This window comes from Heteronotia binoei, chromosome 19 (genome assembly GCF_032191835.1).
Source record: "Heteronotia binoei isolate CCM8104 ecotype False Entrance Well chromosome 19, APGP_CSIRO_Hbin_v1, whole genome shotgun sequence".
NCBI lineage: Eukaryota > Metazoa > Chordata > Lepidosauria > Squamata > Gekkonidae > Heteronotia > Heteronotia binoei.
This window is the reverse complement of record NC_083241.1, coordinates 2,108,458-2,125,927: the sequence shown is the minus strand read 5'-3', so window position 1 is coordinate 2,125,927 and position 17,470 is coordinate 2,108,458. Positions and strand designations below refer to the sequence as shown.

Below are 17,470 nucleotides of genomic sequence, written 5' to 3'. Positions count from 1 at the left end.
AGCTCTTCTTATTTCATGTCTGAGAAACCGCCCGGTTTTAGTAGGAGTTTTATACCACATATAACTATGCCAACCTTCTCCCAGACCATCGCCCTCTATGGACAGTAGCCTTTTATTGTCCAATTTACACCAAGTTCTCAGCCACGCAATGCAGCACGCTTTATAGTATAATTTCCAGTCTGGGAGAGCAAATCCTCCTCTTAGCTTAGTGTCTTGCATGACTTTCATTTTTATTCTGGCCTTCTTACCCTGCCAAATAAACATTCTAGTCAACTCGTTAAGTTGTTGGAAGAAGGATTTGGGTAATGCAATTGGAATCGTTTGAAATAAAAATAAAATTCTCGGAAGTATATTCATTTTAATTGTAGCGACTCGACCAAGAAGTGAAATCTGTAGATCTTTCCATTTCATTAGATCCCTACGGATCTCTTTCAAAATTTTTTCGTAATTATCCCTATATAGATTCTTTAAATTATTAGTCAGGAATATTCCTAAATATTTAACCTTTTTTTCATTCTTAAATCCTGAGAGCTGCTCCAATCTTTCAATTTGATCCTTTTCCATATTTTTCAATAGAATCTTAGTTTTAGTGGCATTCAATTTAAATCCAGATACTTCTCCAAACTCATTCAGTCTTTGTTTAAGGCGCTCTATCGATGACATAGGTTGTTCTAGTATAAATACCAAATCATCTGCAAATGCCAACGTCTTTAATTCTGTATTATTTATTCTAATTCCTTGAATTTGGGAATCTTCTCTTATCTTCTTAATCAGCGGCTCCAAAGTCAATATAAAAAGTAGTGGAGATAGAGGGCACCCTTGTCTTGTACCTTGTTCTATTTCTATTGAATCCGTCGTTACTCCATTAAAATTAGCTTTGGCTGTCTGTTTCGTGTAAATTGCTTCGACCATTGAGCAATATCTTTCTCCACATCCAACTCCTGCCAATGTCTCTTTAATGAAGTTCCAGTTGACATTGTCAAAAGCCTTTTCCGCGTCTATCAAAATCGCCGCGAATTCTTTATCTGAATGTTCCCTATAATATTCAATTGCATTCAGAAACAGTCTCACGTTTTGGTTCATTAAACGTTCCGGGACAAAACCTGTTTGATCTTCATGAACTAGACTTCTGATAACTTTCTTCAATCTATTTGCTAATATTGTTGCGTAGATCTTATAATCACTATTCAATAGAGAGATTGGTCTATAATTTTTAATTTCTGCTGGGTCAGAATCTTCTTTGTGTATGAGAGAAATTAAGGCCTCTTTCCACGATTCCGGAATCTCCCCCGTGTTGTAAACATTTTCCAATACTCTCTTAAAGGGCAGCAGCAACTCATCTTCGAAAACTTTGAAGAATTCAATCGGCAGTCCGTCTGTACCCGGCGTCTTGTTACTTTTTTGAGTTTTAATAGCTTCAACTACTTCCTGCATTGAAATTGGGCTCTCTAAACTTACTTGTTGTTCCTTTGTTAATTGCTTCAGTTCCACTTCTTTTACATAAGTCTCTTGTTTTTGCTGATCAATCTTCTGTTTCTTATACAAATTCCGATAGAAATTTTGAATAATTAATTTCATTTGAGAATTTTGGAAAGTCTCCTCCTCCGCCTCATTTCTTAACATCTTTATGATCTTTTTCTCCTTCTCTTTCCTCAGTCTATACGCCAACCATCTACTCACTTTATTTGCATTTTCAAAATAATTTTGTCTTGTCCATTTTAACTTCCTCTCAATTTCCTCTGCCAGGAGAGTATTTATCTGATGCTGAGTAGCTGTAATTTTGGTCCTAATCCCATTTGAGTTCGCCGCTTTCTGTTGCTTTTCAAAGCAATTCAGCTTTGTCAATAGTTCATTGTAAGTCTTCCTTTGTTCCCTTTTCCTCCTTGATGAATAACGGATAGCCACACCCCTAAAGAAGGCCTTGAATGCATCCCATATGATTGGAATCTTTGTATCCTTTTCCAAATTACGTTTAAAAAATTCTTGTATTTCTTTTTTAGCTTCTTCCAAAAACTTAGATTCCTTCAAAATTTGTAAATTTAAAGACCATCTAAAATTTCTTTTTTGTTCCTGGAATACCACCGAAATTGGACTATGATCCGCATACGATTGAGGAAGAATATCCACATGATTAACTGACAGTATCATTTCTAACGACATCCAAATCATGTCAATTCTTGACCAAGACTTATGTGGTTGTGAATAAAAAGTAAAATCTGCTGTACTCGGATTTCTTGTTCTCCAAGCATCTACTAGGTTCAGTTCCTCAGCCATTTTCAAAAAGGAGTTTGGTAGTAGATTTCGAGTCTTCGTTTTTTTCTTCTGAACATCCTCATATTTTTTATCCAGTTTCACATCAAATATCGCGTTATAGTCTCCTATAATGCAGTATCTATCCGAATTCATCTCTCTAAGCTTAAGATACAAATCTTGATAGAATTTTTCCTGATTTTCATTGGGGGCATATATATTGCCCAAAATTGTTTTCTGGCCATTTAGTTCCACTTCAACGATAAGAATTCTTCCTTGCTCATCCGAATATAGGCATCTCGAATTAATCTGTTTAGGAATAAAAATTGCTACTCCCTTCTTCTTCTTCTGCGGGTCACATGAAGCGTATAAGACTCCCAATTTCTTATTTTCTAAGTACTTTACATTATCTTTCCGAATATGAGTTTCCTGTAAACAAATAATTTGTGCGCCAGATTTCCGCAATTGTTGAAAGACTCTTTTCCTCTTTCCGGGTTCATTTAATCCGTTGACGTTCAAAGAGAGTATTCTAGTTTCTGCTTTAGGATTCATTTTGCCGGTTCCTTACTATCAGGTATCTTGAATTCCTTCTTACTCTGGAGTCTTGTCTTTATCTTGTCACGTTTCTCCTTAGGGGATTCTCCCGCCGGAGATTCCTGAACCTCATCTGGTTGTTCGCCCCCTGACTCCGATCCACTCCGTTCCACATATTGGGTCCAAAATTCTTCCATCTTTGCCTCAGTAGTGATGTTGTACCTCTTCGCTTGAAATGTAAAAAAGAGGCCTTGTGGAAATAACCATCTAAACTGAATTTCATGCTTGATTAGCCATGTGGACAATTTCTTGAATTTAAACCTCCTCTGTCTTACACTCCAGGGTATCTCTTTCAAAATTTTTATTTTGTTTCCCTTCCAATTAATTTCACACTCTCTAGTTTTTCTCAGAACTCTTTCTGTTGTTTCTGATCGCAAAAGTTTAACTTGGACCTCCCTGGGGAGTTTAAACTTCCTTATGTAGCTTGATGAGACTCTTTTGGCCCATAAGATGTCTCTTGGACCTTCTTCTAGTAATTCTACCTCATCCACTGTTAAAATATCCATTATTTTACTGGGTAGGTCTTCATCCCTCTCTTCAGGTATATTTTGAAACCGCAGAATTGTTGCTGCTTTCTCCATTTCCAATTTCATCAGACGGTCTTCCATCTCCACCAACTCTGTTTGGTTCCTTCTAGCTATGTCTCTTGTCTGTTTGTTCCATTCTTCCACTCTGTCTACTTTAGCGGTTAATTCATGTACTTGTTGCGTATTGGCCAGTACTTGTTTTTGAAATTCTACCAGCTGATCATTTGTCTTCTTTATCTCGCCCATCAGATCTGTTCTTAGTTCGTCCATTGTTTCATGGCTTTTCTTAAATCCAGCTGTGACGCTCTTCTGCAATTTCTCTAGTGCATCTTGGGTGGCAGCGCCTGGAGTCATTTTACTTCCCCCCGGCGATGGGGTTCCTTGCTGATATTTTTTAATCTTTGTTTCTGTCATTTACAACCTTGCTAAGCCAAATCTAATGGCTTGCTTCCTTCTCAGTTTACTCTTCACCCCAACCTACCAATTTCTGCTTGGAATAGCCTATAACAATTCAATATTCATAAAACCAATCCCATCAATTTTCTCATACAATGCCCCAAAAGCACCAGAATGTCCATCAGTGGGGCCAGGGCACTAGAAGCTCTCCCACTGTTGCTTCCCTCCCCCCCGCCCCAGCACCAAGAATACAGACAGAGCATCTCTTCCAGGGAAAGAAAGGAAGAAGGGGGGAGACAAAGGAGAAAAAAGCCTCACTCACCGATGACCCCAGCCAGCAACGATTCTGCCCAGGGGTCGTTTGGTAAAAAAAAAAAATCTCCCCAAAAGAACATACTGCAAGGCACATGAAAGCTCATACCTTGAAGAACACTTCATGGGTTTAAAGTGCCAGTGGACGCCAGCTTTTCTTTCAAACACTGGGAGGGGGGAGAAGGAAGGAGAGGCAGCCCAGCTCCTCTCTGCACAACACAGAGACAGGGGAAGGAAGGAAGCCAAACAGAGCTCAGGCTTTGCAGCCTGTGTCAGTCTTCAAGGCTAACTTTTCTCTGCACAACACAGAGATGGGGGAAGGAAGCCAAATGGAGCTCAGGCTTTGCAGTCTGTGCCAGTCTTCAAGGCTAGCTTTTCTCTGCACAACTGAGATATGGGGGAAGGAAGGAAGCCAAATGGAGCTCAGGCTTTGCAGCTTTGCAGCCTGTGTCAGTCTTTAAGGCTTGCTTTTCTCTGCACAACTGAGAGATGGGGGAAGGAAGGAAGCAGAGCAGAGGTCATGCTTTGCTGGGGGCGGGGCTAGCTTTGACATTTCTTGTGACCCGGTAGTGAGGCTTCCGTGGCCCGGTACCGGGTCGTGACCCTGCAAATGGGAAACCCTGGCTTAGAGGGAGCATTGCTGCTGCCTCTCTGACCCCTGCCATCCTCAAAGTTTGCAGTTGCTCCTTTGTAAATGAAAGCATTCCACATCCCACTCCCCACCCCTACAATTTTCTTATCCGCTGAGCAAAAACCAACACGGTTAGGAGTCACCTCTGTTTTGCAGGCTCTGCTCAACCAGGCAGGAAGTGTAGAATTCGCATCAAATTTAAAAAAAACAAAAAAACCTGCAGCAGTGATCCTCCCATCCGGCAGGAATGCGATTCTCCCTCAGGAGTACAGAAGGAACTCCTCCCTACAGTCGAGCCTTCGGGGGCCAGATGGCTGAAGGACCGCATTAAGCTAAGCTGGGGGAGACTCCTTGCTGGCTCAGCAAAAGGGAAGGTTATTCAAGAGAAACCAAACCACATTCGCAGGCTGGCAAGAAACTGAACGCCCTGCTCAAGGTACAGAAACACACAGCAGAGTTCTAGCTATCAGCTGCTGGCCTCCCTGAGCAGCAAACGACAACACACACACACACTTTGCGCTCTCCTCCAGTCAAAAGGTATCCAAGCCAAGCTGGGTCTGGAAGAACTCCAGTATCCTCTAGGCCAGCAGTCCCCAACCTTTTTGGCACCAGGGACTGGTTTTGTGGAAGACAACTTTTTCCATGGATCAGTTAGAGGGGGCTGGGATGATACAATTGTACACTTTATTTTGGTGTGGTGGTTAAGTGCGTAAATTCTTATCTGGGGGAATCGGGTTTGATCCCCACTCCTCCACTTGCAGCTGCTGGAATGGCCTTGGGTCAGCCAGAGCTCTCTTATCTGGGAGAACCAGGTTTGATTCCCCACTCCTCCACTTGCAGCTGCTGGAATGGCCTTGGGTCAGCCATAGCTCTCTTATCTGGGAGAACCGGGTTGGATTCCCCACTCCTCCACTTGCAGCTGCTGGAATGGCCTTGGGTCAGCCAGAGCTCTCTTATCTGGGAGAACCGGGTTTGATTCCCCACTCCTCCACTTGCAGCTGCTGGAATTGCCTTGGGTCAGCCAGAGCTCTCTTATCTGGGAGAACCAGGTTTGATTCCCCACTCCTCCACTTGCAGCTGCTGGAATGGCCTTGGGTCAGCCATAGCTCTCTTATCTGGGAGAACCGGGTTGGATTCCCCACTCCTCCACTTGCAGCTGCTGGAATGGCCTTGGGTCAGCCAGAGCTCTCTTATCTGGGAGAACCGGGTTTGATCCCCCACTCCTCCACTTGCAGCTGCTGGAATGGCCTTGGGTCAGCCAGAGCTCTCTTATCTGGGAGAACCGGGTTTGATTCCCCACTCCTCCACTTGCAGCTGCTGGAATGGCCTTGGGTCAGCCAGAGCTCTCTTATCTGGGAGAACCGGGTTGGATTCCCCACTCCTCCACTTGCAGCTGCTGGAATGGCCTTGGGTCAGCCAGAGCTCTCTTATCTGGGAGAACCGGGTTTGATCCCCCACTCCTCCACTTGCAGCTGCTGGAATGGCCTTGGGTCAGCCAGAGCTCTCTTATCTGGGAGAACCGGGTTTGATTCCCCAACCCTCCACTTGCACCTGCTGGAACGGCCTTGGGTCAGCCAGAGCTCTCTTATCTGGGAGACCCGGATTTGGTTCCCCACTCCCCCACTTGCAGCTGCTGGAATGGCCTTGGGTTAGCCATAGCTCTCGCAGAGCTGTCCTCACAGGGTGTCTGTCGTGGGGAAGGAGATAAAGGAGATTGTGAGCCACTCTGAGATTCAGAGTGGAGGGCAGGATATTAACCCAGTGTATTATTATTACATTTTAATACATCACAGCCCGGATGCTAACAGGCTACAGACCAGTACTGGTCCATGGACCGGGGGTTGGGGACCCCTGATCTAGGCCAGGGTCTCAGGTCAGCAGGAGGCAGAAAGCCTGCCAAGAAAGGCAGGCCATTCCCCTACTATAGCAGCTGTGGCTTTGCAGTGCTTGCCCATTACAGGATCAAGGCCAGAGGCACAATCTCGGGGGACTTAAGAGGATTCCGCCCCTGACACACAAGCCCTTGGGTTGGAATCCAGGCACCGTGAGTGCCCCCGCCGCTTTCCCTGGACTCAGACCCACCTAGACACCCTCCCAGAGACGTTTCTGCCACGGGAGATGCTACGTCGTTTATGCAGGTGGAAAGCTCTTCCAAGCACATTCCTCATATTGTGGGGTCAGCATTCTGGCAAGCGCCCGCTGGATTCAGGCATCGCAGCGCCGCTCAGCTGCAGCGGTGGAAGAAAACCCCCGAGGAATGGCTGAAGAGAAGCCCAAGATGGCATCCCCAAGAGGGGGCTCGCCTCCCCCTCCCTACAGCAGAACCCTCTGAAGGGCAAAAGCAACTGCTGCTTAGGCTACTTCAGAGCAGCAGCGGGCTGGAAACCATTCGTCTAAGAAGAGTTTCTCAGGAAGGTGCAGGCTGGCGAAACGATGCTCCTTGCCTTCTATTCAATTTAGGTTAATGAGAAACCCTGGGAGCAGCCGTGACCTTTCTCTCCTTCAGCAGCTCCAAAAACGCACTCTCTTTCTTCTCTGCTCCGATGCCTGCCGCAAGGCTCACACTGCCCCCCTCGGGCACCTGAAGAAGTGAGCTGCGACTCGTGAAACCTCCGGCTGGAATAAGGGTGGCTGTTCTTTCAAGGGTCCAGCGGGGCAAGGGGACACATCAAAAGTCTGGGGGCTCTTTATTTATACCTTTGACTTGATGAATCACCCCACCCCAACCAAAGCCGGGCTCTGGGCGATGTACAACATACTTTACAAACACGTCGTTTAAACCAGGAAAATGATTATAATAAGAATTACGAAATCTGATGGCATCCTATTAATTTTTCTTCCAAGCCAGATTTCTGGGCACAGCAGTAGGGAACCCGAGGGGTGGGGGAGGTGCCAGCCCACAACCATCGCTGTTCCTAACCAAAAACCTTACAGGCCCTGCGGAACTGTAAAAGATCTTGCAGGGCCCTGAAAGAAGAAGAAGGTGGTGGTATTGGATTTATATCCCGCCTTCCACTCCGAATCTCAGATCAGCTCACAATCCCCTTTACCTTCCTCCCCCACAACAGACACCGTGAGGTGGATGGGGCTGAGAGGGCTCTCACAGCAGCTGCCCTTTCAAGGAAAACCTCTGCCAGAGCTATGGCTGACCCAAGGCCATTCCAGCAGCTGCCCTTTCAAGGACAACCTCTGCCAGAGCTATGGCTGACCCAAGGCTATTCCAGCAGCTGCCCTTTTAAGGACAACCTCTGCCAGAGCTACGGCTGACCCAAGGCCATTCCAGCAGGTGCAAGTGGAGGAGTGGGGAATCAAACCCCGTTCTCCCAGATAAGAGAGCTACGGCTGACCCAAGGCTATTCCAGCAGCTGCCCTTTCAAGGACAACCTCTGCCAGAGCTACGGCTGACCCAAGGCCATTCCAGCAGGTGCAAGTGGAGGAGTGGGGAATCAAACCCCGTTCTCCCAGATAAGAGAGCTACGGCTGACCCAAGGCTATTCCAGCAGCTGCCCTTTCAAGGACAACCTCTGCCAGAGCTACGGCTGACCCAAGGCCATTCCAGCAGCTGCAAGGGGAGGAGTGGGGAATCAAACCCAGTTCTCCCAGATAAGAGAGCTCTGGCTGACCTAAGGCCATGCTAGCAGGTGCAAGTGGAGGAGTGGAGAATCAAACCCCGTTCTCCCAGATAAGAGAGTTCTGGTAGAGAGTTCCACCAGGTCAAGGCCAGGACTGAAAAAGTCCCAGCCTTCATCGGGCCCAGCTAGGCCTCTTGAGGGGTCAGGGATCACCAGCAAGTTTTGACCAGTAAATGCAATGCTCTTCCAGGGGCATAGCGGAGGAAGCGGTCCCATAGATACATCAGTTCCAGACCACTCAAGGCCTTAAAGGTCATAACGAAAGCCTTGAACCTGACTTGGAGCTCAACCGGAAGCCAGTGTAGCTGGTGCAGCACGGGTTGAATGTGTGCCGTCCTGGGCATTATGCCACAGGACTTTCACTTTATTTTGCTACAACAGACTAACACGGCTACCACTCCGGAATTCCCTTGGGTGTGTATTCTACCACAGCCCAGAGTGCAGTCATAAAAACCAGGACTACTTCTGCATCAGTTCTCCTTCAGAAATTTTCAAAAGAGGACTCTAACAGGCTGCCCATAATATGGGCAAGGGCCAGTTCTGAAATATGGAGGGGGTCTTTGTTGGGGGCCACACACCACACTTCCTTGGTCCCAGTGGTGAGCAAAGCAAGCACATGCACCCCCCACCCCTCCCGTGGTCTTTCTTTTTTGCCACCCGGAGGCAGGGAAGACCTGGAACGAGATGCTCTGAGGCCATGCCTCGTGAGAGGGCATTTCCAAAAGAAGAACAAAACTCACTGCAGTCATTTCTCTTCCTTTTATTCTCACATCAATGCCACGAGGAAAATTATCAGTCCCATGTGTGGCCTGGAATCTGAACTCAAGTCACGAGGCTCTGCTATCGTTTCAGATCCTGGGCCTCTTATTTCACAAAGAGGTCTCCTTAATGCCTCTACACTGAAATGCTGCAAATGAATTTTTTTAAAAAAAAAAAAAAATCCATCCTTCAAATGAAAACAAAATAAATACTGTTTTACATATTTCCAAATTTCTTCCAGTTACTTAACAGGACAAGGTTCTGAGAGCTGCCTACATGGAAATTTATGCCAGGCTCCTAATTATACCAGTGAAGAGCTGGGTAGATCTCATGCCTGTCGTGCTATCTCATGACACGGTCCAAAGGCCCACGATGAAGCACTTCTGTTGCAGCAAAGGAGATCTGGGTCTCATCAGTCAGAAAAGAGCCCCTCCCCCCAACAAGTCTCCTCAAACCACACGAGAGATGAGAGGTGAGCTATGAAGCTAATCCAACCTATTACTTATAACCATTTTCCCATTTGGTGCCAACATGGCAAGGAGCCCCACGGCACAGAGTGGTCAGCTCTGCTTGTTACCTAAGTTCAATCCCAGTGGAAGCTGGGTTCAAGTACCCGGCTCCAGGTTTTCTCAGCCTTCCATCCTTTCGAGGTCAGTAAAAGGAGTCCCCAGCTTGCTGGGGGGAAAGCGTAGATGACTGGGGAAGGCAATGGCAAACCACCCGTTAAAAAGTCTGCCAAGAAAACGTCCTGATGTGACGTCACTTCATGGGTCAGTAATGACCCGGTGCTTGCACAGGGGATTACTACCAACACAGCAACACTTTTTGATCAGCCCTTTTTTAAGCAGACTTCCACTCATTTTGGCTGACCTTGGTAGCCAGCCAAAAACCTGCAGTCGCCCCTACACCAGGATGGGCAGCCTGTTAGATTCCTCTAACGTGGAGCAGATTTTCGGGGACACGCCAACCACCTCCCAAGGGCAGGGCATGGCCAGAGACGACCCCACCCTCTCTACACCAGGCTCAGAAGTGTATCCTTGTCTCCTTCCAAGGTGCCAGAGCAGTGAGATCAGTGCCGCATTAAGCCCTGTGGAGGCCCTTAGGCAGTTGAAATCTTGGGGGCCCCCTTGCAAATCATCTCAGAGTCTGAGCGCCCGCCCCACTGCCCACAGTCCCCGCTGCAGCCTGCAGGCCCCTTCTCAAAAGCCCCTTTGACTAAGCTGCAGGGGAGAGGCAGAGAGAGGCAAACTTGGCGATGACGGCAGCAGCAGCTGCACCAGGCAAACAGCAGCTCAGTTGCCGGCTGCGTGTGCGAGCTGGGAGGGCTGCAAACAGGAGGGCCCCTAAAGGTGTGGGGGCCCATAATCTGGCTCCGAGTGTGATGGTTCAAACGTTGTACTAGGATCATGGGAGACCCAGGTTCGAACCCCCACTCTGCCATGGAAGCTTGTTGGGTGACCTTGGGCCAGTCACAAACTCTTTCAGCCTAACCTACCTCACAGGGATATAAATAAGGCAAGCAAACAAACTAATAAATAACTGTGCCCCCCCCCCCACCCCGCTCACTGTTTGGTGGGTACAACCGGCCCCCTCTGCACAGCTATAAGCTCAGGAAGGGGGAATGGGTTCTTTAGCACATTTGTCCTCTCTTGGCTCTGAAATAAACCGCTTAGTTTTATTTGGGGAGGGACGGTGGCTCAGTGGTAGAGCATCTGCTTGGGAAGCAGAAGGTCCCAGGTTCAATCCCTGACATCTCCAAAAAGGGATCCAGGCAAATAGGTGTGGAAAACCTCAGCTTGAGACCCTGGAGAGCTGCTGCCAGTCTGAGAAGACAATACTGACTTTGATGGACCAAAGGTCTGATTCAGTATAAGGCAGCTTCATATGTTCATAGTGATGGAATTCAAGAGTCTCAGGGTCCAAATGCAGTTGAGCTACTATACCACGGCACTGCCAGTCTTCAAGAGCGCCCTTTTAGAAGCCCCGGCACAACCCGCTTTTGTGGCTCCGTACTCAACACTTCCACACGTAAAAGGTTACAGAAGAAGCCTACAGAACAATGGTGCCAATCCACAAGCGGAGGGGAGTTCTGCTCCATCCAATGGTTTCGGGCCTCCTCCAACAGAACGGCGTTCCAAGGAAGCGAACTTCCCGGAGAAGCCCCCCCCTCCCCTCTTTTCGCCCCAAGGAGGCTCTCCGCTCTACCTGCACTTCTGCCAGCGCCTTCAAAACGAACCCCCCCCCCCACCTGCCGGGAAAACAGCACCCACTCGAAGCACGAACCAGGCGGGCCCGATGCACGCGGGAGGCATTTGCAAAAGAGGCGCGTCGGATACCAGCGACGTTGCAAGCCCGGCCGAACGGAAGGAAGGAATCGCCTCCTCCAAAGAGCCCGGGGGAGCGAGCGAGCTGGCGGGCTCCATGTTGCAAGCCTGTCGCTTCCGAGGCGAACGGAGCAGACTAGGCTTCCCAATCCCCGGGTCCCAGCGGGGGATCCCCCGGTTTTACAGGCTTCCCCCTTCCCCCAGCCAGCTGGCCGGCGGGGGAAGCCCCACCCCCACAGCCATTATGCACCTCCATGAACAATTCCCATAAGGCATGATGGGGAATTGATCCACGGGTATCGGGGGCTCTGGGGGGGCTGTTTTTTGAGGTAGAGGTGCCAAATTTTCAGTATAGCATCTAGTACCTCTTCCCAAAATACCCCCCAAGTTTCAAAAGGATTGGACCAGGGGATCCAATTCTACGAGCCCCAAAACAAGGTGCCCCTATCCTTCATTATTTCCTATGGAAGGAAGGCATTGAAAAGGTCCCTTTAAATGTGATGGCCAGAACTCCCTTGGAGTTCAATTCTGCTTGTCACACCCGTGCTCCTGGCTCCGCCCCCAATGTCTCCTGGCCCCACCCCCAAAGTCCCCAGATATTTCTTGAATTGGACTTGGCAACCCTAGAGCAGACCCGCCTTGCCTTTTGCTGGGGGGGGGGGCGTCGCGTCCTCCTCTCCCTCCCCCCCCCCCATCTCAGGCGCGGCAGCAGAACCCGCGAAGCCATCTTGAGCGGCAGGCGCCTCCCCGGCCCCACGAGCCCAGCTTGGGCGCACGCGGCCGCCCCCCTCCCCAGGCCCGCGCTGCCCAGTCCCCCGGGCCCCCCAAAATGGCAGCCTGCGCCGGCCGAGGAGGAGAGCCCCCCCGGGCCGGGCAAGAGGCAGGCGCTCCCGGCACAGAAGGAACATGGCGCGCCTGGCTCGCCCCTGGGAGGCTTCCTGGGCGTGGATCGAGCGCCCCCCGAGCTCCCCGCGCGCCCTGCTTTACGCACAGCCGCGAGTGGATGGGGCCAGGCCTGCCCAGCCTCGGCGCGCCGCGGCGAAGATGGCGCCGTGTCCTACTTGGGAGCCGCAGCCCGCCAGAGGCGCGCCGGGAGGCCTGCGCGGCTGCCGCAGGGGCGGCTAAACCAGGAGACCCGGCGAAGGCGGCGGCGGCCAGCGGGAAAACAGCGCCGGCCCCCCGACGGAGAGGATCGCGGCCAGCGGCCCCACAAGCCCGGCTGCGGGGAGAGGGAGAAGGGCGGCGCAGGCCTCCCCGCCCCCGGGCCCCCTCGCGGCTCTCGAGCCTTACGTAACGCGCTTTCCACCCGGGTGGGGTCGTTCCCCCCCGGACTCGGCACAGGCCAGGGCAGAGCGCGCCCTCCCCCGAAGCCGGGGCTGCCTTCGCCAGGTGCCCTCCTCGGACAAAGTTTCGGGCTTCCCCGGACGGCGGCGGCGGGCGGGCGAGCGCAGCCTGGAAGGGACCCCCCCCCCCCCCTCCGGCTTGCTTGCGCGGCCCGGGGATGGCGGTGCAGCTGGGGCGGGCCGCGGGCTGCCACCCTCCGGGGGGGAGGAGAGCGAAGGCGCGCCCGGGCGCAAAACAACAACCCCGCTCCAGGCTGGCGGCATCGATCGCGGGAGGAGGCGGGGAGGGCGGGCGGGAGAGAAAGGGCGCGTTCATGAGCGCTCCAAAGTTGCAAACATGGAGTCCGCGGCGGCAGGAGTCACCCTTCTCCGGCCCTGCCGAAGCCGATCGCGCGCCCTCCCCGCCGGCCCCCGGGCGCAAACTCCGCCGGCCCGGCCCGCTCGACGGTCGTGCTTCCCAGGGGCTGGCGCCGCGCCTCTCGCCCTGCCGCCGCCCGGAGGAGAAGGCGAAGGCGAGGGGGCTCTTCCCCTCTCGCCAGCCCCGGGGGTCAGGCTGGAAGGCGTGCACCTGTGGGCGCCCCTCCAGCCAGGAGATGCGCGCGCGCACCCACCGCCACCCTCGCGAGGCGCCCCACGCGCCCACCGCCGTGGGCACCTTCAAGGGCAGCTGGCACAAACGGCGCCCCCCCCAACCCCGCTCTCCGCGGCCACCGCCCCCCCCTCCCCGCGGGCCGCTTGCTGGCCGGCCCTCCCCCCCCCTCCCCAGATCTCCTTGCACGGCGGGCTTACGTCGGAGGGCGTCCTATTCCGCAGCTCTAAGTGGATCCTTTTCTTCATGTCCATGTCCCCGGTTCCGCAGGAGGAGGCTGGCTCCGTCTCGCGGCGCAGCAGCGCTGGGCTCCCTCTCCTGTACGGGCACCGGAGCAATCCGAGAGACCCCCCCTCCCGCCCCCCCGACCAAAGCCAGCGCGCGAGGAGGCACTTTGAGCGCTCAACCAGCTCGCCTCGGAATCCCCCAACGCGGCCAACACGCGCGCACACTAGCCTGATCGCCGCGGAGGCGGGCGCTCGGCGACGGGAGGGGGGGGGGAAAGCCGCCCCGTGACGGACGGGGAGAGCCGGCCAACCGGCGGGCGAGTGGAGCTGGCAGGAGCCAATGTGAGGCGGGCCAGGGTGGAGGGAGCCAATGGGAGGGCGCGGCGCGGCTGGCCGAGGGGCACTGCCCGGCTGGGAAGCAGCGAGCGGTGGAGCAGTCCCGGCTGGTCGCGGAAGGCGACGGATGGGGGGAGCGGAGCTGGGAGCCGCTGCTGGCCGCGCGGAGCTGGCCGGGCCGGAGCAGGGGGCGGGGGTGCAAGCGCTGGCCGTCGCGGGCGGGGGTCGCCGAAAGGGGTGGGAGTGGGCGCGCCTGCCGGGGGTGGGTGTTGGAGGAGGCGGCGAGCTTTAGAGCTAGGAAGGCCCTGCAAGGGATCCCGACGGGCGGAGGACGACGCAAAGCGAGCGAGGAGGGAGCTCTAGATTCCTAGGCTATTGCCTAGGGCGCTGGCCTTCTGGAAGCGCTGAATTGGGCGCCCCCATGTGACTCGGTGACATCATCAGTGCAGGGGGGGTGGGTTGCCACAAGTTAGGCTTGCCTGGGGTGCTAGACAGGCTAGGGATGCTTCGGAGCTGTGGGAATCCGGGGGGAGACGCTTTGGTGCGGGGGCGGTGTTGCATTTTTTGGATGGGATGAGAGTTCATGCGGGGCGTGGAGTTCGGGGCAGGAGGGCTGCCTGAGAGAATTGGCTTCAAGGGCATTTGCCTCCGAGCTGGGAAATGAACACGTGTTTCGCCGAAGGGGCCTAGAGGTTAGGTTTGCATCTGGAAATGGGATGCTTGTGTCCTAGGAGTTCAAACCCCTTTTTTTCCCCTCCCCGGCTGCAGGGGAGTTTGTTTTGGTCCCTGGAAGGAGGAAACTGGCTGTGAACAGAAGGGAGCTGCTTGCAGGCTGATGCCAGGATGGAATAAAGTCTGCAAAGCCTGATACTGGAAGAAAAAGCTGAAGGAACTTGTGTGCTCTGAAATGTGGATATGTTGACAGTTTTCATAAAATACGCAAAAGCAGCTGAGGAAGAAAAGCAGAGATAATGTATTCTTCCTGTCTAGCAAGGACAGCAGAAGAAACAGTAATAGAAAACTTCCAAGATGGTAGATTGTATATTGGGGGAACTTCACGGGAGCAATTCAGCAATGGAAGCAAGCTGTCAAGGAAGATCATGGAACAACACTTTTCCCCCCAGAATGTTTCAAGAAGAGGCTTTATGGGGCACCTGTGAAAGTGTTTTTAGACACAGGATCTCCAGAATTTCAAGTAAAGCCCTTGAAGGAAAGGCATCTGCTAGTAGTGTGGGAAGAGGGGAGAGTACCTTAAAGTTTTCAGTGGTGACATTCAGAGAGCTAGCTCATTTAGGGTAGGAATACAGCATAGCTTTGAAATGAAACAGAAATAGCTAAGGAGAATTCCTGGTGGATGGAGAAACACAGGGCCAGCAAGCAGAATAAAGGAGTGTGTTTTTTGAGTGAATAATACCAGCTGAATGTGAAGCATGTGTTGCTATGGAATAAAAGGCAGCATTTGGGGACTGAAATGCTTACACCGAGGGTGGGCTCTAGAGTGGGGATTGCTGCAGAAAGATAATTAATCTGTGTGCATACTGATGTCTGATAGAATTATTTTGGTGAACTTCCTTTCTGTCTGGAGGAAGGAAACGGGGTCGAGGTAACTGGCGGAGTATAACCCATAGCGACCGTGCTCCTGGCTCAAGTTCTGAGCAGAGGTAAGGCAGCTTGACATAAAAAGTAGACAGTCCTTTCTTTCTGGGTCCCTTGGGGCTCACTGTCATGGGCACCCTTGTGGAGCCAGATGTCTTGCTCTTCAAGCAGGGTCAAGCGTTTCCTTTCTCTGCCCCTCCTGGCAGTTTCTCAGAGTGGGGAAGAGGCCTCCTGTTGGTCACAGGTATTTATAATAGGAATGCCTGGCACTTGCATTGGAGAGAATCCAGGGCTGCATTAGAAGAGAGGTCGGCACAGAAGCACTGCATGCCAACTCGGACATGCTGTGGTCGTGCAGCTCCTTTGCTGCAGCAGTAATGTTACAGATTTTGTTACAGATTTTCAAGGCTCTTTTGTGGAGGCCTGAAATTTCCATCTTGCAACAGGGAGAGTCGTGATTAGACACGAAGAACTAGAGAGAGAGAGATGCCAAATCAGTGGTACAAATTTCTGAGCTCTAGCAGAGGGCTTGCTTTCTATTTTTTTTTCACTTGTGGGCAGGGCTATCCCTTGGTGCTGGGAACATTGACTAGAATGCAGGCTGTTTAAGTTAGTTGTGTGACATCAGCGCTTTGACTTCGTAACAGGAAGCACAGAGAATTTCGGCAGTGGACTATGCAGATGGTTCAGGCAGCGGGAAGTGATTTTGGGTATTCCAGCACTTCCTGTCTAGGAAATTGGGGAATTCTGGAAGAATTTTAGGGTATTGAGTTTTTCTCTTATAATTGCAGGGTGAACTTTTTAAAGCTGAACAAAACCCCTGCATAAGACTTCCCTAAAGACTTTGGTCCATGGCCTTTAGGTGGCCAGACTAGTCAAAGAAAAGGGGAGAAAGGACTAAGAAATTTGAGATCGTTCCAGGAAGGGGGGATGTCTAAGGGAGTTAATACTTGTTGATGTACTCCATGTCTATGAATGTACATTATTTGGGGATGCAGTTATTCACTTTGTATTGTGCTGACAAACGGCAGATCAGAACCCCGATTCCAGAATGAAGAGATTTTTCCCATGTAGATTAGATGCATAATTCAGTGATGATACTGAGATGGCAGTGCCATCCTAGGCAGAGTTGCACTGTTCAAGCTCACTAACTTCAATGAACTCCAAAGGGTATAGCTCTGTTTAGGATGACATTGTTAACCCAGTAGCCATGGATGGCTCCATCTTCTCTGTTCAGTGCCGAGATTCTCTACTGTGCAGAATGCTAGGCAACTTCGTAAGATTACTGCTGCTCTGTATTGATTTGAAGCATGCAAAATTATTTACACACTTCAGCAGTTGGGAATGAAAGCTTAAATATTTACAGCACTTAAATATGAAATTTACGTATTGGCATTAAATCGCTGGAATGTGTTAGTATTTGCAGAACTGTTGCGGTATGTGGCATATTGTAGGGAGGGGAAGTTTTCTGTCTTAGTCACACATGGGAACTGCAGTGCAAGTCGGATTCTGCTGTTTTGCCGTTTGTGCCATCAGTGATGCAAAAGGCTTCTATAAGAATGTGAGCAATAATCAAAATGGAAATGGCTGTTGCAGGGATTACAAAGCAGCACATATTTCTCAGTTTGGCACTGTATCTTGGGTACCCCAAAACACAAGTGCATTTACTCTTTCTTAATCGTTAATGCATTTCAAGTTGCAAGAGGAGAATGGGAAAGAGCTTGTTCTCTAAGCACAATTGAATGGAGATGATTTATAGCCAGGGAGAATTTTTCTTGTGTTTGATGTCAAAGGGGGGAATGTTTTAGCATGTGAGGGCACTGGACAGATGGCATATAAAAGAAAAATAAATTGTATCAGTAGGAATAAGAAGTCCTGTTAAGGAAAAGACATACACAAATTCAGAATCAAAATATGCATGATGACATAGCCCCCAAGTGACTGGTTCCTAAAA

The 17,470-nt window shown here is 51.1% G+C and overlaps 1 protein-coding gene across 1 annotated transcript in view; it reads right to left on the bottom strand.

Moving 5' to 3' along the window:
- The window catches only part of ANP32A (acidic nuclear phosphoprotein 32 family member A), a 33,149-nt gene extending 19,324 nt beyond the window's left edge, over nucleotides 1-13,825 (bottom strand). Inside the window, exon 1 of the mRNA XM_060260140.1 lies at nucleotides 13,558-13,825. Within this exon, the coding sequence (XP_060116123.1) occupies nucleotides 13,558-13,611 (54 nt within the window). The 5' untranslated portion in view covers nucleotides 13,612-13,825. The remainder of the gene's footprint in view (nucleotides 1-13,557) is intronic.
- Between the last annotated feature and the right edge of the window lie 3,645 nt (nucleotides 13,826-17,470).